This window comes from Telopea speciosissima, chromosome 4 (assembly GCF_018873765.1).
Source record: "Telopea speciosissima isolate NSW1024214 ecotype Mountain lineage chromosome 4, Tspe_v1, whole genome shotgun sequence".
Lineage (NCBI taxonomy): Eukaryota > Viridiplantae > Streptophyta > Magnoliopsida > Proteales > Proteaceae > Telopea > Telopea speciosissima.
In genome coordinates, this window is record NC_057919.1 from 25,041,578 (window position 1) to 25,064,390 (window position 22,813).

At 40.0% G+C, this 22,813-nt stretch overlaps 2 protein-coding genes across 3 annotated transcripts in view; both read right to left on the minus strand.

Moving 5' to 3' along the window:
* Positions 1-542, minus strand: part of LOC122658669 (E3 ubiquitin-protein ligase CHFR) — a 76,883-nt gene extending 76,341 nt beyond the window's left edge. For both annotated transcript variants that reach the window (XM_043853721.1, XM_043853720.1), the window contains exon 1: positions 406-542. In XM_043853721.1, the coding sequence (XP_043709656.1) occupies positions 406-463 (58 nt within the window). In that variant the 5' untranslated portion in view covers positions 464-542. The remainder of the gene's footprint in view (positions 1-405) is intronic.
* The window catches only part of LOC122658668 (transcription factor TCP8-like), a 29,439-nt gene that overhangs the window by 2,258 nt on the left and 4,368 nt on the right, over positions 1-22,813 (minus strand). The window contains exon 2 of the mRNA XM_043853717.1: positions 9,552-9,565. The gene's annotated coding sequence lies outside the window, so the exon portion shown is untranslated. The remainder of the gene's footprint in view (positions 1-9,551; positions 9,566-22,813) is intronic.

The following is a 22,813-nucleotide window of genomic DNA, read 5'->3' on the forward strand; positions in this document are numbered from 1 at the left end:
GAGTCACCATAACAATATTAGCAATGCAAAAGTAGATTCTTGAAACTTTAGATTGCAAACTATATAAGAACTTGGATTTCAAAATGTAAAACGTTGAAGGAGGGAACAGAAGAATGCATTAGAAATACAGCCTCAATCAGAAAATTAGAAAAGCCAACAGCTTCAGTACCATTATCATTATAAAGAAAGCAAAGAACCATCCTTGGAGAAAAACCCATGAAGCCCAGAACACAATGGAGACAGTATTGGACAAAATTATCATTATAAAGAAACCAAAGAATCATCCTTGGAGAAAAACCCATGAAGCCCAGAACACAATGGAGATAGTATTGGACAAAATTATCGACTACCCCGAAAATTTCTGGACGAAATATAATGAAACTAAGTGGAAAATAAAGAACTCACCAAGCTTCGCCCAGACTTCGTCACAGGGTTTCGCTCCAGAACTCTCTCCGGCTTCCATTCTTCAGAATAGAGCAAAGGTACCTGAAATTTGGGTTGGGACTTGGTAGAAAGGGTCGAGAAAATACAGTAAAAGCTTGTTCGGGACGATGTGTTGCCCAGCACGCAACTGCAAGACTCCGAACTGGGAGGGAAGACGATAGGGGAGGACCCACCTTTCTCCTGCAAAGAAAAATATTCAAAACAACAGTTTATCAAAAAAAAAGAAAAATATTCAAAACAACGAGGAAGACACGATGTCGTGCGACACAAGGAGAACGAAACGTGCGCACCTCTTACGGCACTGACGCTAAGAAGTGAGGAAGAGTCGACCGTAAAGCCTTGTTTTTGTATTGTCACCCCTTATTACTTCTAAACCTATATTATGATGGGGGAATTTCTTAGATCTAGATTTAAAAAAGAATTACAAGATAAATATATTTTAAATTTGTTTTACATGTACAAATTTGAATTTTGAAAAGATTTATCCAATCCTCAGATTAATTAGTGTTCATCCCGTTCAACAAGAAAATATAATTAAATTTATTAAAATACCCTTTGTCATCACTTTTTTCCTAAAAAAAAGGGTTAGTGGTAATTAATGTTTAATAGTTTAACCGTTGGCACAACTCTCATTGAGTTCCCGAGCTGACTAAGTGTAAGGTGCTTCACTCTATCTTATCCTTCTTCCACTGGTTAATCACCTTCATGAGTCCTTGACTCCCTGTTTTAATCCTCTAGTGGCTATCACAGGCAGACCTGATGAGTATTTGCTCTTTCTCTGCCCCTAGTGTAGCTTTTTTTTTCCCCCCTTCCTTGTAGAGGTTTGCTTGCTTAAAGGGGTAATTCCGGCATCAACTGGGTAACGGCGTCTAGAAAACTCCATTAATGGCAGCATAACTAGTCAAATATCAGTAGTTTGACACTGGAGCACTCTTCATAGCGCCTCCCTCTCTTTGTATTTTACAACACGAGTCTATTCCCTCTCTCTCTCTCCTCCCCCACTCTGCTTCCCCCCGCTCTCTTCTGTTGTAAAGTTTCATCAACAGTAGCTTTTGATTTCTTACATAGCTATTATTATTTTATTTTTTTTTGGAAATCCCTTTGATTAAGCTGGGATTTCAGTCAATGTCGCTAAGGCAACAAACCTTTCTGGAAGAAGAGTTGATTTCCACGATATTAATGGCAAGAATCCCTTGAAAATAGAAATTTTGGTGATCTCAAGATCTGACCTGGAACCAGCGTTCCCCTAGGTTGTCCTTCCAAGTGTAAATCCTGAGTTTCTTGGTTCAAATGTGTCCTTTCTTCATGTAGTTCGTTTTAATCTGCAAAACTGGTTTTCGATAGAATTCTCGAGTGTGATCATGCTTCGTAGAATATAATGAGCCGAAGCGGGATTGTTCACCTGACTCGCAGTTTAAGGTGGAATTATTTCTACTGCAAATTTGCAAGTGAAACCACATGGTAGCTGGACAGAACGCTTGTACGCCACCAGGCACCGAGTATATCATGCGTATCCCATAACCACCATGACCAGACATCGCAAGGGTGCATGGTTATAGGTGCTGCTATACCTCTCGCACTCAAGCTTCGTGTGAAAGACAGAGAGAGAGAGAGAGAGAAGAGGGAGAGCCAATAATTACCGATTTTCCTGTGATAACCGGTAAAGAAACAAAATGATCTTAGAGGGTATTTTAGGAAGTTTAGTTATATTTTCTTGTTAAACGGGAAAAAAACTAACTAATCTGGGGATTAGGTAAATCTTTTCAAAATCTAAATTTGTGGATGTAAAACAAATTTAAATTATACTTATCTTGTAATTCTTTTTTTAATCTCGTAGATCTAAGAAATTTCCCCTATTATGATTTCCTAGAAATGTAAATTATTACCTCTCTTTCTTCCCGATTTTTACGACTATGTTTGCATGATGAGAAATAAAAAGAAAAGATATAATCCAAGGGGGTCAGCTCAGTTGGCAAAAGACCAACTCCTCAATCCTCATCCCCTAATTTCCCCCTATTGTACAATCTCTTAATCCATAATATATATATATATATATATATATATATATATATATATATATAATGAGACAAATATTAAGATTATACACTAATTGAAACCGATTTAGTGTAAGGGGTGGGCTTAGAAAAGTAAATTTTTACCTCTCTTTCTACTCGATTTTTAGGACTATGTTTGCATGCTAAGAAATAAAAAAATATATATATATATAATGAGACAAAAATTAAGATTATACACTAATTGAAACTAATTTAGTGCAAGGGGTGGGGTTTGCGAAGAGAGAATGGGGAGAAAGAACAGAGGAGAGTGGGGACCTAAGAGGGGTTGCAGAGGAGATGAGAGTGGGGCAATGGTGATCGGAGGCTAGTCGTCGGAGAGGGATGGTTTGGGGAGGGGTGGAGAGGAGAGAGAATGGGTTGGGTTAGGGTTGGGGTTGGGGTTGGGGTTGGGTTTGGTTTGGGTGAGTTTGAACCAATGGATGGTTTGGTTTGGGGGCTAAAGTGGTTCAAACAGGGATGTCATGAGGTTTTCAAAAAAAATTTGAATTTTTTTAATGATAATCATTGGATGCATGTCAAGCCAAGTGGCGCATTGGGATGTCATGGAAGTAGGATAGAAGTACCAGTTCTGGAAATAGAGGATGTGGATCTTGTTTTTCTATTGTCACTCCTTTTTACTTCTAAACCTATATTATGATTTCCTAGAAAAGTAAATTTTTACCTCTCTTTCTCCCCGATTTTTAGGACTATGTTTGCATGCTAGGGAGGGTGGAAGAGGCAGGGTGGAAGACTGGAAGGTACCAGCCAAGAGACTCAAACTCGGGACCTCCTGGTGATCATGGGCATGAAGTGCACCATAGCTCACCAACTGCATTAGGCAGCTGTTGGTTAAATAAACCGATTTAACTAAAATGATTTGAATCAAACCAATTCTTTGATGCTCTTTTCTTTTCTTGACATGCTTAGGGCGGGAATTCTTTGTTGTTGATCAACAATTTTAAGTCAAGGTACTCTCTCATCAACAATTTTAAGTCACAGGTACTCTCTCTATCTCTCCTTTCTGTTTTCTGTCACCGTAAGTCTTTATTTTCTACCACTCTTTCCCCTGTTTTTCTATATGGTGGGAGGATACAGGAGTCAAGTCGTCAGCCTCACCAAGTAAATTGTCATAGTGTTATGTGTCTATTCTTACTTAGGTGTGGTTAATTATTATTAATTCTATGTATGTAGGTTAGTTATTATATGTAGTTATTAAAAGTGGGATGAGTTGTAAGAAGAAATTGTAGGATAGGAGTGGGGAAGGGATCTGGCTCCTCTCCAGGAAGCTCAGCACCCTGGGAGTGCCTAGGGGGCATCCAAGGGTTGGGCTGTGCCGCACACATCTTGGGGCACGTGTAGGGATGTGTGCGGCACAGCCCAACGGCTGGATGCTCCCTGAGCATGCTAGGCTCTCTGGAGAGGAGCTCAATCGATGGAGAAGTGGGTAGTTAGGATTATCTATGTATTTATTAATTAATGAAGAAGTAGAAAGAGGACCGGAAATTATAAAATTAATTCTTGAGTTTATCTTGAGAGAAGATTGGTGGCCTCCCAATTGCGCCAGGAAGCCCAACTTCGTCCGTAAAGTCAAATCTCTATGTTCTCTCCTATCTTTTTTCTTTTTTTCTATTTATTTTTCTATTTTCTCTTCACCAAGATCCACGCACATAGTTATATACCTTTTCCTGAACAAATAGTAGAACCGATTATTTGCCGGTAGAACAAAAGCCTCACTATCCTCATGAAGATGCCGGAGGCTATCCTTGATTTGAACTGCTAAAGTATAGTTTGCTTCTTCAATATTGGCTATGTGAAGATCATGTTTGCTCATCAACCTCCCAGGCCAGGTTGATGAGTTTCCTGAATCTGGGGCTTGTTCTCAGAAATAATGCTAGAAGGAGACAATAGTTGAGTTTTCCTGACCTGGGCATCTCCATTTTTTATTTTTATTTTTTTAACAAATAAAATAAATGTTAGAAAAATAAAAAAGATAACTTACACTTGAGGTGCCCTGAGTTTGATAAAAGTACATTTGAGATACCTGGGGTTTTAAAACTGACATTTGAAGTACCTTGTGAGTTTAGTCCAAACTCTAACTTATGTTATTCCAAGTTTTCCCCTCTCAACCTCACTCCCATCCTTCACCCATTTTCACCTCCACTTTCAATTCCACCTCCGCCACATAGCACCACTACATCCGTCACCACCTCTACCCATAGCCGCCGCCACCACCACCTGTAACACCCCTCCCTCTCCCCTTCCTCACCCACCCATGTTGCAACCCCCACCCCTCCCTTCCTGTGCCATTCCCTTCCGTTTCTCTCTTTCTCTCACTCTCTAGCCTGCAGAGGTTCCAGAAGAATAGTTAAATTTAAAGGGATCAAACAGATAGGCTGGCGAGTTTTCCGATCAATCATGCTTGCCCGTCCATTAGAATCTACATTGGTTTGACAGTGTACTCATTTGCAAGAAATGGCAACATGATCTACATGGATCTGTCGTCCAATTTGATGTCTGTAACAATCCTAGATGATCTGGGTTTCATGTATTATCTCCAGGTCCTAATTTTGGGGCACGCCAGACTGATAGGAACCATCCCTAATAGTTTGGGAGGTCTTAAAGAATTTGGAGTTCTTGATCTGAAGAAGCACAGACTATGACGACGACAGTATTATGGAGCGAACAGAGAAGCTGAAAATGGAGAAATGTGGATCGAAGCAGTCTGTGCTTCTTCAATCATTGCTAAAAAATCAACTGTTCCCTCTAGGTATTCAATCTCTACACAAAAGAAGGGTGGGTAGTTCTATTTTCATTATTATTTATCTTGATTCTCTCGATGTGGGTTTGTTTAAAAATTTAATTGATTTATCTTTTTATAACTTATATTATCTTTGATTATTCTGTTGATTGGACTATAATAAAATAAAAACTTGGACATTTGAGTGATCGTATTCACGTCCCGGAGACGGAGAGGCGCACAGGGAAGAGGAGTGGGTGGGAGTGCAGGGTTGCAGCAGGGGGTGCAGGTGGGGTTTGCAGACAGAGAGGGTGAGTTGAAGAGGCAGAGGAGCATGGTGAGGGGAGAGAGAGGGTGTTGAAGGTGGTGGAGGAGGTGGCGGCGACAGTGGTGGTGGCAGAGGTGGAGGTGAAGATGGGTCGGGGAAGGGAGTGGGGTTGAGAAAGGCAAACTTGAAAAAATGTCAATTTTTAGATTAAAACTAAACTCACAAGGTAGTAAGGTATCCCAAACATGTTTTAAACTTGAGGCACCCCAATTGTACTTTAATCAAACTCAGGGCACCTCTGGGTAATGGTAATGATTTAGTTTACATATTCTAGCCTTACAAGCAACTATTGAAGCTACAGGGATACAGTTAACATCCATAAAATTCAAATTCAAATTCAAATCCAAAACTATAGTTAAAGTAGTGATATTAAACAAAATCCTAAATCATTCCCTAGGCGTTCCATCTTGTGAGCTCAAAGTTAACCATTCCACCAACTCCTAGAATCGACCCAAACTTCTACACATCTGGTCCCTTTGGCCAATGCATGTTGCAAACCTGCAAAACCCCTCTGGCTTTCAGTGATCGCACATTCCCTGAAAAACCATAACTCATAGAAGCATAGACGAATTGTGAATTAAAAATAAGAGAAAAATAACACTGCTCGGGAACAGAGCTCCTGCGCCTAGACACAAGGTGGGGCTAAATCATCACCCACCCCCATGAAAAGCAGAAATTCTGCCCCATGTTAATGCTTTTGTGCATGCTTCCATTGGCCCCATGCATTAGTGCATGATCTTGATAATCATTCAGTTATGAATCATAATAATCTTCAATTTCACAACAATCAAACAACACTAACTGTAATGGCACAACTAGGTCAATGGTATGTTAAATATTGCACAATTACAAGGACTTTCTACAACTAATGCCCCAACGGATATGGTTGTTATAACTCTTCTACCATCATTTATTGTCATTTTTATTTCAAGAGAAGAAAATAGCTTGGCTAACACCCTTGTTAGGAGGACCTAGTTCTTGACGTGTGGAACTTTGGCCCATTTCCATTCCATGGTTTCATGAAATTTGTAATTCAGAATCTATGTGTGCTACACATTCTTATTAGTGAAGCTTTGTATGCCCAAACAAAAAGGCCTTTATCAAAGGACTTTAGGTTACAGGGGAGCCTTGTGGGGAACTCGATTTTTGAGGTGTGCCTCTATATCTTTGATTTGTGCCACCTTTTTGTATCTGATAAGCATGGTTCTTTGGTGTGTTTGTTGTTTACTTATAGTTCATTTGGCTCCATCACAGTCAAACTGTTTTAAGAAGGTGAAACCTAACCCTTTCGCTATTGTTCACAAATCACAATATTGTTAGATGGTCCACTGAATTTTTCACCGGCCTCTTACCCGTTGTTGCCTAGTGCCATGCAATTGTAAGGTCGAGGAGTGAGTTTCAAGTCGATTCTTAACCTTTGGTATTTTTGTGCAAAATGGTCAACCTCAAGATTCAAACCTGAATATTTGTTCTGGCAATTTAAATCTTTTACGGGAGAAAGAATGCCAACCGATCGTATAGCGCACGCCGTCTGCCTCTGTGCCAAACATAGGGACGCAAGTAATGATTGCCAGAACCCCTAAAAAGATGGAAATGACTAGAGATGTGACCGTCATTTCGCTTGTCCTTTGGGCACAGGATTAACGTGTACTGCGTGGCATTCTCTTTCCCCTTTTACAATTAACCCAATAGTTAATCACTAAAATACACTACACTATTTAAGTTGAGAAGTTTTTTTAGAAAATGATTAATAAATCTAAACTGGTTGACTATAGGAGAACATAAATATTTTTAATCAAAACAATTAAAATATGTTGCTATTAATTAATGTTTATATTTTAATTTTTAATACAATATTTGATTATAAAATTTTCTGAATCATTAGAATTCTTGGTTTCGAGGAGGAGAGGAGTGATTGTCGTTCACACCTTTACTGCCCCACCTGAAAGCTGATACGCATAATGCATTCCCGCTTAATATATTGAATTGAATAGGGTTCTATGGTCGGTCGTTTTATGACTTATTCATTCTTTATAAGCAGTGGGACCCACATGGACCGGGTTTCGAAGTGGAGAACAAGAAAGCAGCCGCAACAATGAAAGTTGAAAAGGATAACGAGGATACGAGTAGGGTTGCGGAAATGGAAAAAATATGAGAAAATGATAAAACTTTTATTTTTAATATAAATAATCAAGAATTTTTTTTTTTTAATGGTAAAAAAATAAAGGTATCAAAGAAAGAGAAAAGGACAAAATTTTTTTTTTTTTTCCTGAGCCTCACATGTTAAACGACCAGGGAAGACCCGGTTCGAGTTTGGCGCCCACCCGTGCCAGCCGATTGGAACAGGTGGGTCAGCCACTAATGGAGGTGGCTTCCCTCCTTCGGTTCTCTTTTCTCTCAGTGTTTGTTATTTAAAGTGGGAGATTGTGAGGAGGTAGAGACTAATTATATATAGATATAATCAATTTATATTTAACTCTAATTGCAGTCATGCAACTAAGATGTAAACGGATCGAATTCAGTCGGATAGTGCCATTATCATATTCGTATCCGATTATATTATGACGAATTCGTATAATATCATATTAGTTTTTGGACGGATTCAGATAATATCCTATCCGTTGACATATTATTTTTTTATGAGAAAAGAAATTTTATTAAACTAAAGAGATAAGAGTTTGTACAATATTGTCTCTAACAAAAAGATGGGTCCTTCTAGTAGATACATAACACGTTAGGAAAGAAAATAAATCCCAGACATGACCATCCATAATGGAAATCACAGGAAGATGCTTGTTGCGTCAGGAAATTGTACAGGGGTCCCTCGAGTGCCGTAACCTGTAAAAGGACCAGAGTGACAAAGGAGAATCGGTGTGGTTCCGACCTAGGACTCTCCGATGCCTAAGTTAGATCTCCCTGAACAAACAGATGAGTGAATAGAATTCAAGATGACTGATGGAGTAACATACCTTCATTTTTATAATGGAGTATGGCGGTGCAAAGAGTCCTAGTTGATGACAAATCATCCCCGTAGCAGATAGAGTTCAGGAGTGTCAGGGGTCTTCCATGGTTGGTTGCTTCTCTACAGGGAGATAGTGTCCTGATAGGAATGGTTAGGGGTGTCAAAACCTAGCCCGAACCGTTAAGACTGATAGAAACCGACCGAAAAAACCCGAGACCGAACCTAACCGATCCTTATTGGACTGGGGTATGACAGGACTAGTTGAAAACTGAACCGCATCGGACCGACCGATAACAAACCGAAAACCAAACCGAATGAAACCGTTAAGAAAATAATGAGTATAAGGTTATGGATCATTGAATTGATTTCAATATTAGTGAGCAAATTTATGGTTTTAAGATAACTTGTTCCATTGATCTCCTTTTTAAGTGTGGGGCCAATGAAATATTTTATGTAGTTGAAAAGAGAAAGAGAAGAAAATAGGCACAAACCGAATCCAACTTGTTTAAAAAAACCTGGTACCGAACCAAATCCAAACCGATATCAACCCGTTATCATAAACCGAAATCGACATGAAAGAAAATCACACAGAAACCGAAAAGTTCTTATTGGATTGGTCTCAGTTTCTCTAAAAGCCACATCGAAACCAGAAAACCCAAACCCAAACCGGACCGAATCGACCCATTGACACCCCTAGGAATGGTGTTTCCAATGGATAAATGTAAAGTGTTTGTATCCGTCTTGGATTGTGTAACTGGTAGAGGATGGTGTAGAGTCCGGAAGATGGTATAAGTCTTGTCTATGACGGTGGTACAGAGTCCAAGTGACGGTGTACCTCTTATTGGGGACGATGGTAATATCCTAGTCCAGGTCCTTGGAGGGTGGTTGTTTGGTTCGGGCTCATAGCGGGCTGTGTGGGGCAAACCCGCGGTCGGTCCGTTGTTGGTGTTTGAGTTAAAATAAACCGCAAGTGTACGGGTCAATCGTAGTTACGGATCGAACGCGAGGAGATATACGTCACTCTATTTAACTAACTTAAAAATAATGCAAAGTGAACCAAATTAAAGTGTTAAATTAAACTAATTAAACTAATGAAAATTAATGCATCCTAACTCATAAACATCTAACAAAATTAAGGAATTAAATTGGTGTCCTAACACATGAGCATCTAACCTATCAAACTAAAGCGAATTGAAAGGAATAAAAATGCAACCACACATACTAACCACATAAAAAGAAATACGGGAATAAAAATGCATCCACAAACCACAATCATATAAAATTAAAATAAAAGAAATAGAGGGAGAAGAAGAAGAAGACAGAGACAGATAGAGGAGATGGAGAATGAGATTGAGAGTTTAGATAGTAAAACCTAGATGTGCTTGCATGAATGTAATTGAAAAGCTTGAATACTTGCATAAACTTACCATGGCCTCCTCTTCTAAATCTTCAAGTCTTATCATCAACTTAAGAATTTAGACTAGAAGGCTTAAAACCTAAACTAGAATTAAGAAATTATAACCCAATTGAAGACTTAAGTATAAACTAAACCTATTACAACCATTAAATGAAAATCAAAAAGCAAACTAGAACTTAGAAAAGCCAAAAAGCACAAATTAGAAGGAGAAGAAGAGAAGAAATTTTACTAAGTGAATGAGCAAACTTTACAAGAGAGGTAGGGGTATTTATAGGGGAAAGGGGAGAAGAGAGAAGAGGGAAGTGTAGGAGAAATATTCCCTAAGAAAAGAGAATATTCTCTTCTCCTTCCTCCTTTACATTATCTCCGCTCCTAAGAAAAAGATAAAAAATAGAAAGAAGAAAATAAGAGAATATTGTTTACATAAACCTTCTATTTCTAGAAAAGTAAATTTCTAATTCTAATTTGTGCTTCCTTTTCTTTGTAGATATCTTCTCCAAGCAATAAAATCAAAGCATCTTTGATTTTTCAACCTTCCATAGATGAGAAAATATCTTTCAAAATAAATTTATCCCAAGTAAAATTCTAGGAATGCCCTTGAAAAGTTGGAGGAGAGAGAGAGAGCGATGACTAGGATTCCACTCAACCAAATAATAAAATCCCCAATGTGTCCTCTAAAAATCATGGGGCATTAAATGCAGCCCATAAAAATCGTGGACACCTTGTGGGCCTTCAAAATTAATGGAATCTAATGACAGTGTGGGTCCCTCTATGTGGGTAGCAGTCCTTCTCTCTCTTCAAGAATGCAAAATTATCGAAACGGCCCTGTACTTACAGTAGATCTCCACTATTGCTTAGAAATATCTTCTATAATGTCAAAAATATCCTTGGGCAGTGGTAGACTGACTATGGGCTTGCACTACAGCTCCTTTTTGACCCATTATCCTTTCTTGGGCTAAAAAGAATAATCAACTGTATGGAGGGCTAGACGAATGCGTATTTGCGTTCCACATGTCCAACTTGCTCCAAATTTTGTCCTCTTTACAGCCATGGAAGAAAAAATAGCAACTTTACGTGAAACTTGGGACATGCAGCTCCCGATAGTCTAGAATAGCCCAAAACCTGAAAAACACAAGAAAGCACTAAAGTAACTCTGTCCAATGTGGTAAAATGTATGTTTTATGCCCTAAGATTTCACACATAAATGTGCTCATCAGTTGGCTCGGTTTTGGTCCACCCCCTTGGACCGGGGGCACGTGGCGACCTTCGATTGGTGGGTGTGAATTTAGGTTCAACATTTGCCCCCCACTCTCTTGGGTCAGGTTGTCAAAGAGAGTAAATTTTGTCTTTTTACCCTCTCAGGGGGTTTGTTACAGATTCTTCCTGTTGGAGGATGTGTCTGCAGATTGCTTGGTGTAGGGGGAGAGGTTGTGGGTTCAAACCTCTCCTCTCACTTCTTTTTACCTTCTCTCTTTTTTTTTTTTGTAATATATCTCCTTTTCTTCTCCATCCCCTTTTTCGCTTTTTCACTCTTGCTTTTTGCTTTTTCACTTTTCCTCCTTGAGGTCTTCTTCCCTCCTTGCATTGGATAATGGCTTTTTGGTGCCCCCCAAGTGTTTGATTTTGGGTCATAAGGAACAGTAAGGCTTTGGTGGCGTGCTTGGCTTGGCTTGGCCTTTAGTCTTGGGTTTGGCGGCCCATCTTTGTGCTTATGGTGGTGCCTTTCACGCGCGTTGCTGGTATTTCGGTTCGGCTTCTGGGCCCTCGGTAGTGTTTACACCCTTGCGAGGACAACGCTTGTGCACGCGATTGGCGTTGGGTGTCAAGGCTCATTTGATAGACGCCCATGGCGATTTACGCCTGGTGTCCGTGCTCGGCAATGACGCCCCTCCATTGGCGCCCTTGGCCTTTCATTCGACGATTGGCGCCCGTGACTCGCGTTCCACGATCAGCGCCCATGACTTGTGGCTTGACAATCAGCACCCGACCTACGTTCCACGATCTGTGCCAGTGAGCTGTGGTTTGACGATCAGCGCCCGTGGTCTCTTGTTCGAGGATTGGCGGCCCGTGACCTCTCGTTCGACGATTGACGCTGGTGACTCGCATTCCATTATCGACACACGTGACTTGTGGTTCAACGATCAGTGCCGGTGACCTCAGATTCGATCGGCGCCCGGGACCTTTCGTTCGACGATCAGTGCTCACGACCTCAGATTTGATCGACGTCCAGGGCCTTCGTTCGACGATCAATGCATGCGACCTTCGTTCGACAATCAGCGTCTTGTGGCCTCCAATTCGATTGACACCCGAGGCCTTCCATTCGACAATCAGCACCCGCGACTATCGTTCAACGATTAGCACCCGTCGACCTTCGTTCGACGATCAGCGTCCTGTGGCCTCCCATTCATCAATCAACAAACGTGACCCACGGTTGCGGCGATCGGTGCCCGTGGCCTCTTGTTCGCCTCTGGCAGTTGGGGCCCGTGACCCGCGGTTTGACGATCGACGCTTGGTGATGGGTATAGGTTCGTTCCATTTTTCTTTACTTCTCTTTTTTTTTGTGACAAATTTGCCCATTGATGGCTGTAGGTTGGCGGTCTTCTTGTGTCTGTTGCCTATCGTCAGGAGGACTTTGTTTCGAGTAAGTCGCTTGCCTCATATTCATGTCTTTATCTGGCGATTCTGATCTTGCCACGGTTGTGGTTGAGTCTTCTGGGGAGCCCTCGTCAAGGTCTTCTTCCCCTGCAGACACTATCCTTTCATTGCCCTCCCCGACTGCTATTGAGGAGGATGGGGCCTCTAATGACACTGGTCCTAGTGGGGGACCCAGCACTTCGATGAGGTCACAAAGCAACTCTCCGACCAGACTCGGCTCCTAGAGGGTATCAAGAGAAGGGTAGATGACATCAACACCTTTCTTGGTCGCGGTGGTGGCGGTGGTGCAACGTCTAGCCTAGCTTTCTCTCAACAAATTGAAGTTATTCTGGATCAGTTCTTCTAGTTCTTGTCTTAAGATGACCAACTGGGAACTTTTAGAAATGGTAGACTTATATATTTAATCTGAGATAAACATAATCAAATGTTCTGATTTGGAACAACTGGATATTTGTAATTAATCTTATATGTATCTCTATGTATTTGCTTAATTATTTCTTATTTAAATCATTATTGATAATTGTGGTTGGTTCATTATTGTTTATGAATTATAACATATAGTTATCCATTTATGATCTACTTAAGACTCAACCAAGCAATTATATAGTTGTAGCTTAACAGCTTATGGTTCAAGTCCTAAGTTCTATATTGCCTATTATCTTCTAAGTTCTTGTTTCACCACAATCAGTCTTCTCTTATGTCTGCACACAATCATTTATGTTCTTGAAGATTTTTAGTTTAGAACCTAATTGTGGAGAGTAAATCAAGAGTCCGCGAGACTGTGGTCGGTGCAGAGCATCATTGCTCTGATACCACTCTGTCACGTCCCCATCCCAACAAGGAATAAAATACAATACAAGGGGTGACTAGGACGACGCGTGTCATCCTATTATTCTGCCAGGATCACTGACACAGTGCCCCAACGCACAGTCATAACCAATATTAAAATAATATAATATCAGAGTGCGAAAAGGAAAATATTACATTCCAAAAGATCAATAGTTTTGTGAAAGTGTATAAAATCAAATAGTTACAAGATGATCAAAGCCTAGATGATAAATACTGTAGTTAATCCATTTTCCATTACCATCTAATAACTATCAACAAGGGTATCACAGTAAATATTTATACATGGGCCTACGCCCTAAAATAAACAAAAGGGGAACAAGTCCCTAGAATTCTCACGGCCGTAGGCACAATCGTCACAAGGACACCCGTTGCCATGTTCCTCTAACATAGGTTCTGGCTCCTCTGTACCTGCATCATAATCTAAAAATTGTGTACACGAGGGGGTTAGCTCCACTGAGCCAGTGAGGGGATGGGGATGCACAAACACACAATTCACATAGTTCAATGATGCATGCATATGTTAAATAAAATTTTCACCTAACATCACAACTAAGTCAGAGGTATATACTACTGTGACAACTCGAGAGACACTGTGGGTCACTTAACTTATCGCCACAATGAAACCTCAATTGTCACCTGGGACCTATGCTGATCGAAGCCTCTAAGACCACTTAATGGCAGACCCTTGATAACCAATACTGCCATGACTGGCCTCTCCCACCTCCACAGAATCCGGTGTACTGATTACCCAACACCTAAACCCCTGTTGGTAAGGGTCGTAGCATAAGGGTGTAAAATCCTAGCCGTAGATATACTACATGCAAGTCCTATCGTCCCGAGAGATAATCCGGGCGCATCGACTTTTCATCTAGTTTAGTGCCCGGTTATCAGCACGGCACGGCACATACAGTTCAACATGACATTCAACATAATTACTTCATAAGTGTATATAGTATCCGGGGTTCCGGCACCGGCACCGGCACCCACTGGCATCGAGACCCATCAAAGTAAAGCATCTCCAATCAACATCATAATAATCATATATAAAAGTATGCAACATACGCAAGCATGCTTAATAATTTATAATGATGACATAATATACAATGCAATAATAATATCAAGCCCAAACAACCAAACCCACTCACTATATAGTTCGTGTCCCGTTGATTTGATTCGTCGTTCGATGACCGCTAAGTGCTTCTCCTCACACAATCAATGAAGCCTAGGATAGTGTAGAAGAGTGTTAGAAAGGGTGGGAGAAAGTCTCTTAGGGGAAACCCCATAAATTACATAGCCTGCAGGCCTTTAGGGTAGCATGGATGCAAGCACGGTTGTAGGTAGGGCGTTGCATCTGGCCTCGCATTCGATCAAGGCATGATACGATTTTGAGGGTGTTCTTTAACCCAATTTATCCCACTTGGATCTTTAAGTCCCAAGGACAAGGGAAGGGTGTTCTAGGGTCCACTAGGGCCTGATTACATCATTAAATTCATTGGGTGTAAAAAACTTAAGGGATTGAACTCCCAAAGGTCACATTCTAGGGTTTTAAGTAATGCAACCCAAACTAAGCAATAAGGTTGCAAGGAGGGGTTTTATGGTTGTACTTAGAGGCAAGGCCTTACTAATGAGGTCCAACATTGAACCAAGGTCACCCCCTAGGTTGTAGTTAAACCCCCCCATTAAACCCTAATAAATTCTACTTCAATAGCCACGAAGTAGGCAAGGTCACCGACATAAAACTTAAATTCTAAAGTTGCTGTCTAAACACATCAGTCAGGTTTGAATCCACTTTTAAGGATCACACACTCATATTGGGTCCAAGGTTTCTTCATAATAATTGTAGCCCTTTGAGTCTAGTTTATAATGCAAGTTGAATCATATGATACAATATGCATAGACCAAGTTATGGTCAAAACAGCGGATCAAGGTCAAATGTCAATAGTTCTGGGGACGGGCAATTTTATGGGTGGTTTCTCAGAGAGCATGAAACCGTATGTAAAATCGACTTTAACAGGGGCTCAGGAAGGGTTCTTCTAGGTGCGATTTTACATGTGGTTTTACCTTAGATGTGAAATCGTAAGTAAAATCGACTTTAACAGAGAGCTTCTTAAGAGATGGTCTCAGGGTGGTTGCAGGGGTGGTTTCTCGTAGGTCTTAAAATCGCAGGTAAAACCACCTGCTTCCAAACTCCAAAATCAAAGGATTCTTCACCAAGGCTTCCATTTTTAAGTAGATTGGAGGAAAGGAAACACCAAGAAGGCTTTCTCCTTGGCACATTAGGGTCCTCAGATCCCATTAGGCCTATGCAACCCATTGATTCAATAAAGGAAAGCAAGGAGAATCCTCATTTAGGGCATAATAAGGTAGAAACCTTATGTCTATTGATGGGGATGGGATTGGGAGCTTTGAGGTTAGCCAATGGAATCAAATAGCTCCACCATGATCATGGCCATGAGCTCATATCGATCCTTGGGTCTCAAGATAACCCTAGATCGATTTCTCTACCATCTCCCAACCCCAAAACCCAAAATGAAGAAGGAAGAGGGCCTTAAAGACTTACCTACCTCAAGAAATAACACCCACGTTAAGGCTCCAAGAAGCAAGATCCTCAAGCCTCCCTATCAAGCTGCTCCACCCTTCTTCCTCCCTTTTTTCCTTCCTCTTTCTCTCCTCTTTCTCTCCTCCACGATTTAGGTTGGATGGAAGAAGTAATGAGGGATGAGTGCTCTCTCCCCCTTTAGACTTATTTGTAAAAATGGGTCTTGGATCTTTTAAGTCAAATGGGTCAAGAGGTAATGGGTCGACCCATGGTCTTATTTAGGGTAAAGGAATGGGTTAACCCATCTTTTGGTCAAATAGAGTCAAATGGGCCCTCAAGTTAAATGGGCCTCTTAACTAAATGGGCCTGCCCACAGGTTTCAAATAGAAAAGAACCCACTTGGGGATGGATCCATCCACCATGGGATTATAAGCCCATCACATGCTCCCTTAAATAAGTGGGACCCACAAATGGAATATTCCCTACACCATTAAAATAGCTCGGATGGTTCAAACCTTGACCCACACTTCGAGAACATCGAAGGAAAGGATAAATAAATAAAATTAAGGGCTAAAACTTACTTCTTAGCCATCATGGTTTGTCCCTCATGACCCCAATAGTCTCGCCACGGCAGTCTCAAGCTCATCACTGAACGAAGTGTCCAAGTGAGGCGACATTCCGAGGTACACGCTCTAGTACTCTTCACTTCCTGGACTAGTACTTGGAGGAAAATCAATGAAGTCGCCGTCAACGAATTTCCCCCACCGACGGTTGAGGAACCTTTCCTCCACAGGCAAGCCCGTACTGTGGTCAATAATTTTGTAGCTGGGTTTGACCACTAGTGAGAACAGCTCATCAGCATATGTGACAGTGATAATTACACGTCACGGGAAAAAAATAATAATTAATTATACTCCCGGGGTGCGGGTATAACAAGATCTCCCTGAGCAAACAGATGAGTGAATAGAATTCAAGATGGCTGATGGAGTAACATACCTTCCTTTTTATAATGGAGTATGGTGGTGCAGAGAGTCCTAGTTGATGGCGAATCATCCCCGTAGCAGATAGAGTTCAGGAGTGTCAGGGGTCTTCCTTGGTTAGTTGCTTCTCTACGGGGAGATAGTGTCCTGATAGGAATGGTGTTTCCAATGGATAAATGTAAAGTATTTGTATCCGTCTTAGATTATGTAATTGGTAGAGGATGGTGTAGAGTCTGGAAGATGGTATAAGTCTTGTCTATGACAGTGGTACAGAGTCCAGGTGATGGTGTACCTCTTATTGGGGAAGATGGTAGTATCCTAGTCTAGGTCCCTGGAGGGTGGTTGTTTGGTCCGGGCTCATAGCGGGCCGTGTGGGGCGAACCTGCGATCGGTCCGTTGTTGGCTCGGTTTTGGTCCACCCCCTTGGACCAGGGGCACGTGGCGACCTTCGATTGGTGGGTGTGAATTTGGGTTCATCAATGCTCTAGTTCTTTATTGGCATTAAGCAGCATACCAATCAACGACAAGGATCGCAGCGCATCCATTGGATTCTTGATCATATCCACAAGCTCCTTTACGTTAAACCAAACTTCCTTGATATGGAAATCATGAATTTACTTTAAATCCTGAAGCAGTCCAAAAAGTTCTATCTCCAAATTATTGTTAGTCACCAAAAAACCAGTAGCTATCAGTTTAAGTTCACCATGATGCAAAAAGGAAAATACCCATCCTGAACTGTCTATATTGGTTTTTGCCAAACCTGCACACATGAGAATAGGATAATGATATATCGGCATATTGGTAATGCAATCCAAACGAGAGAAAATGAGTTTAGTCTCAAGGGAACCAGTAGAAACATCTGGGATAGGGGAGATTTTGAGATTGCAAAGCCATTTTCGGATATTGGATAAAACCCACATTGGATCAAGCTTAACCACATTGTGGAGGACCCTGTTCCTAAAATGCCAAATGAAATAGCTAGTTATTATAAAAACAGGAAAAAAAAACATCTAGCGATGTTTTTGTTACGAAATTTCCCACAAAGAAGGGAATCACATAGCTGAATCAAGGATGGGTGGGAGAGATATTCAGTTCTTAATCCTAGTGAGCCCCTCACCCAGATATGCTTAATCCAGTCACATGAATAAACAGATGCCATATGGATTCACAATTAGATCCACAAAGAACACAACAAGAATTGATCGGAACCCATTTCAATACGGTCGCTTTAACAGGAATTCCTGCATGTAAGACATGCCAAAAAAATAATTTAAACTGGGGGTGTATAGGAATTTTCCAAAGGAAATGCCACCAAGAAGAGTGCTTATTTTGCAAATTAGGACATAAATTAGTTGTAAGAAACCTTGTAGCAACCTTGGTAGAAAACCTACCTGAATTGGAAATAGAGCATTTCCAGAGATCATCCCTATTTGTAAGCACAACAGTAGACACAGATGCAACATAGCAAGTGAGGAGCACATTTAACAAAGTTGGGGAAATTAACCCATGTTGATCAACTAGATTACAAATTAAATCATCCTGAAAAGGATCCTAATTAGCATGAGTAAGGCTAAGGCCAGGGATGGATTTAACCCAAGGATCATTCCAAAAGAAAGTTGAGCATCCATCTCCCACTTGACGAAAGACCATTTGTTTTAGAGAGGGGAGCATATTGGCGATGCTATTCCAAGACCAAGAACCTTTTTTCTTCATAACTCTAGGATTAAAAATTGAAGAGTTAGGGAAGTACTTAGCACGTAAAACCTTAGCCCAGAGGTCCTCATGTTGGTTCAAAAGTCTCCAACCAAGCTTAAGAATTAATGATTTGTTATGAATTTCTGCTTTCCTGATCCCTAGGCCTCTTGAATGAGTAGGGGAACAAATCTTATCTCAGGATATCAGATGACCCATTTTACAACCATCTGTACTACCATTCCAAAAATTAAGGTAAATTGAATCAATACCTTTACAAATTTTTACAGGAAATAAAAAGGAAGACATGAGGTAAGCAGCTATGGAGCTTAGCATAGACTGAATAAGGATCTTACGACCTACAGAAGAGAGATGGTTAGCCTTCCAAATAGAGAGTTTTGATTTTAACCTGTTCACAATTCCTCCAAGTCCCTTTGTCTTAGAACATATAGGAAGAAGATTTGTGCCCAAATAAGATGCATTGGGTTGTTCATTAGAAATTCCAATAATTGAGCAAAGTCTGATTTTGTCCAGGGGAGAAACATTTTACTAAAGAACATGCCACTCTTCCCAAAATTAATTTCCTGACCTGATAGATCAGAAAAAAGATCCAGAACTACCTTTATGGTCATAATATCATTATCAGTTGCTTTACAGAACACAAAGGTATCATCAACAAATAACAGATGAGATACCTCAGGGGATGATTAGGCAAGTTTGATTCCCCGGAACATCCCCAACTCCCTATAAGCCATAGGTAATCTAGACAAGACTTCCATGATTAGAAGGAAAAGGTAGGAACTAAGGGGAGAACCTTAGCGAATACCACGAGATTCAGAGAAAAAACCAAAGGAACTTCCCTTCAATTTGATGGAAAAAGAAGGATTTGAAATAAGATTGTGGATAAGAGTATTCCATTAATGGCCAGACCCCATAAATTTAAATAAATTAGTCAACAAACTCCACTCCACTCTATTGTAGGCTTTTGACAGGTCAAGTTTAGTGGCCACATAACCTATCATTCCTTTCTTGTGAGATAAGAAATGGAAAATTTCTTGGGTAATGACTATATTGTCAACAATTTGTCTTCCAGGGATGAACGTAGCTTGGTATGGTGAGATGAAAGAGGGTAGAAAGATTTTAAGCCTAGATGCCAAAAGTTTTGCAAGGATTTTATAAGATACATTGCAAAAGCTAATAGGCCTAAAATCCAGGACTCTGTAAGCATCCTCCTTTTTTGGAATAAGACAGACCAAAGTATGGTTTACTCCAAAAGGAAGGGGGCTCTCATTAAAAAAAATTGAAACAAAATTGAACACATCTGGTGCTACAAGGTCCCAAATTTTTTGGTAGAAACAAACTTGAAAACTATCAAACCCAGGAGCTTTAAGAGAACCCAATGAAAAAAACTGTTCTTTGTAGTTCATCATAGGTAGGGGGATGGCAAAGAAAATTCCTATCGTCAACAGAAAGGATAGGGTCAAATAAAGATTCCACAAAAGAAGCATCCAAAGGATTTGAGGTCATTAAAATACCTTGAAGACGGGAAATAAATTCTTGAGCAATATCAACCGGAATATCCAATTTAACACCATCATCATTAAGAATGTACTGGATACCCCTTTTTCTAATGTGGATTCGAGATACAGTGTGATACAATCTGGTATTCCGGTCACCATCCTTGATATACAAATGTCTTGATTTTTTTAACCAAAAGATCTCCTCAACCTTTTGAACCTAATCAATCTGAGAAGAAAGATTAATCAACTCATCATAAGGGGGGTGGGAGAGGAGTAATGTCCTCCAAAGAAGAATAAGAGGACAGCAGATCAGCATTGTGATTGTCAATTCTACCAAACGTATAGTTTTGTTGATGAGGGTTAGGGTTGAGACTTGAGATTTAAGCAACTACCCTTTCTTCTACTCTTCTTAGTCTTTGATTTTCTTACGTTTTCTACTTTTGATATTATCTTGTATTTATTTCAATAGATATGTGATTCTATGTATCTCAATGCATCAAATATATATATATGAACCAATAGAAAATCTAGAAAAAGAAACACATTATATTAACTTATAAAATTATAAAAATAAAAAAACTTAATCGGATAGATGGTCACAAAGATATATTTCAAATATTTTATTACCGTCAGATTGATAAACAAATCAAATAATAAATGGTCAGATAGGGGGATTATTGTATTTGTATCTGATTAGTTTTTAGACGGATTCAGATTCTCTTAAATAGATATGAACGTAGATTGAATACAAATTTTTGAATAACCGTTGACATCTTTACATGCAACCTTGACTTCACACACACTCTCAATTTTGTTCACCAAGTTACTAGTGTGTTTGGGACTCCATCTATTCCCAAGGATTTGTGATGTGGAGTTTTTCGTGGAGAAGCCTTTTAAGATATCTAGAGATTGTAGAAGATCATTTAAGTTCGTAAAACTTGTAACCAAATCCGTATGAAATCCTTCCGTTGCGTTCCCATCTTCATTCAGTTAACACTCTAACAGATGATGATTTGTGAAATTAAAAAAAAAAGTAAATGAAATCACTTATTACTATTATTTGCTATTGTTCCTCGAAGAGGGTATACCGTATACAACATACATCCCATTCTTTAATTAAAATAATAATAAATGAGAAAGACAATGTTAGATCTTGACCATCCATCGACACCGCTTGGTCTGATGTCGTTTCCTAAAAAGGAAGGCTAGTGAATTTCTCTTGAAAATTTTTTGATTGGTGGAAATTAGATGACAAAAAAATCCCTTTCATTGATGGATATTATGAAACACCACAAATTAAGCTCAAATAGAGCCACTCTCGTAGTCCCATATATACACCGCTTTCTCTTTAGGAAGACGAAAGTGACAATCCAATGACGAAAATGCCCTTTACAGAGAGTGTGTGTGTATAGGGATGTAAATGGATAACTGAAATCCGAATATGAATCCGCATCCGTATCCGTTTAGGGACATCCGTATTCGTTTAGATATATCCGGAAAAAAAAATCCAAATACTCCGATAAAAATCCATTTGAAAAAAATCCGAATACATAATAATAAAAAATTAAATAAATAATGATTTTGAGGCTTTTTGAAGATTCAACAGGTTCTAGAATATGATGAAAAGAGAATCCTCATCTAAGAGATATGGATTGAGAGTGAATTGTATCCGCTAGGGGGAGGAAGGTCCGGGTTACACAAGGCAGAGATGTAAACGGATGGTCAAAAATCAGAATCTGATTCGCATCCGAATCCGTTTAGAGGTATCCGTATTCGGCCAGGGAATATCTGGATCCGGTCACATCCGATCCGAATCCGATCGGTTTACATCCCTATGTGTGTGCACTCTGTCGTGGTCCCCTATCTCATAACTTAAGTGCCCTTCGGTAGATGAACATGACTACAACCTAATAGGACACATCTTAATGTTACGTCTCTCCCTATCACTCATCTCACCTAGCTACACTAATTGTTACATCTTTGAAATAACAAAATTACCCCTATATTGAGATTGATGATAACAAAATTTTTTTTGCCTAAATATATTAGGGACCCGGATAAGACCCTAAAATTTATTAAGATATAAAGCCAATAAGAACAAAGGGGGGACATAACCTGTTTTACCCCAACCCATAGAGAAATAATCACTCTCAACTCGAAACCAATTCTGAAAGCAACTATAGTAGAGAAATCTCTTATCAACCGATGATGTGGCCATGTGATTGGACTCCAGTTTTATCATTAAACTTGCACCCCCTTAAGTGGTCATATGACTTATTACATCAAATAAAAACTCAGTATATACTACTACCAATCTAAATACTATTTGGACAACTTGGACTTCTTCTTCTTTCGAAATTAGGTTTTTCATATCTGCGTCACTTAGATTCTACATTGCGTTCTGAAGAAGCTGGTGTTGTCGATTCTAAAAACTCTGCCATTTCCTTTGCTTGTCTGCCATGCCTAACCAGCATGGCCCATACCCCCACCTAGGGTTTCCTTGTCTGTTTGTCATACCAAAACTAGCATGACCCCTACCCCTAGCTGAAGTGTCCTGTACGTGCAACTTACAGCCACCGCACGATGTAACGTGACTCCTACTCTCCTACCACTGCAATACGTACCGAGAGATCACT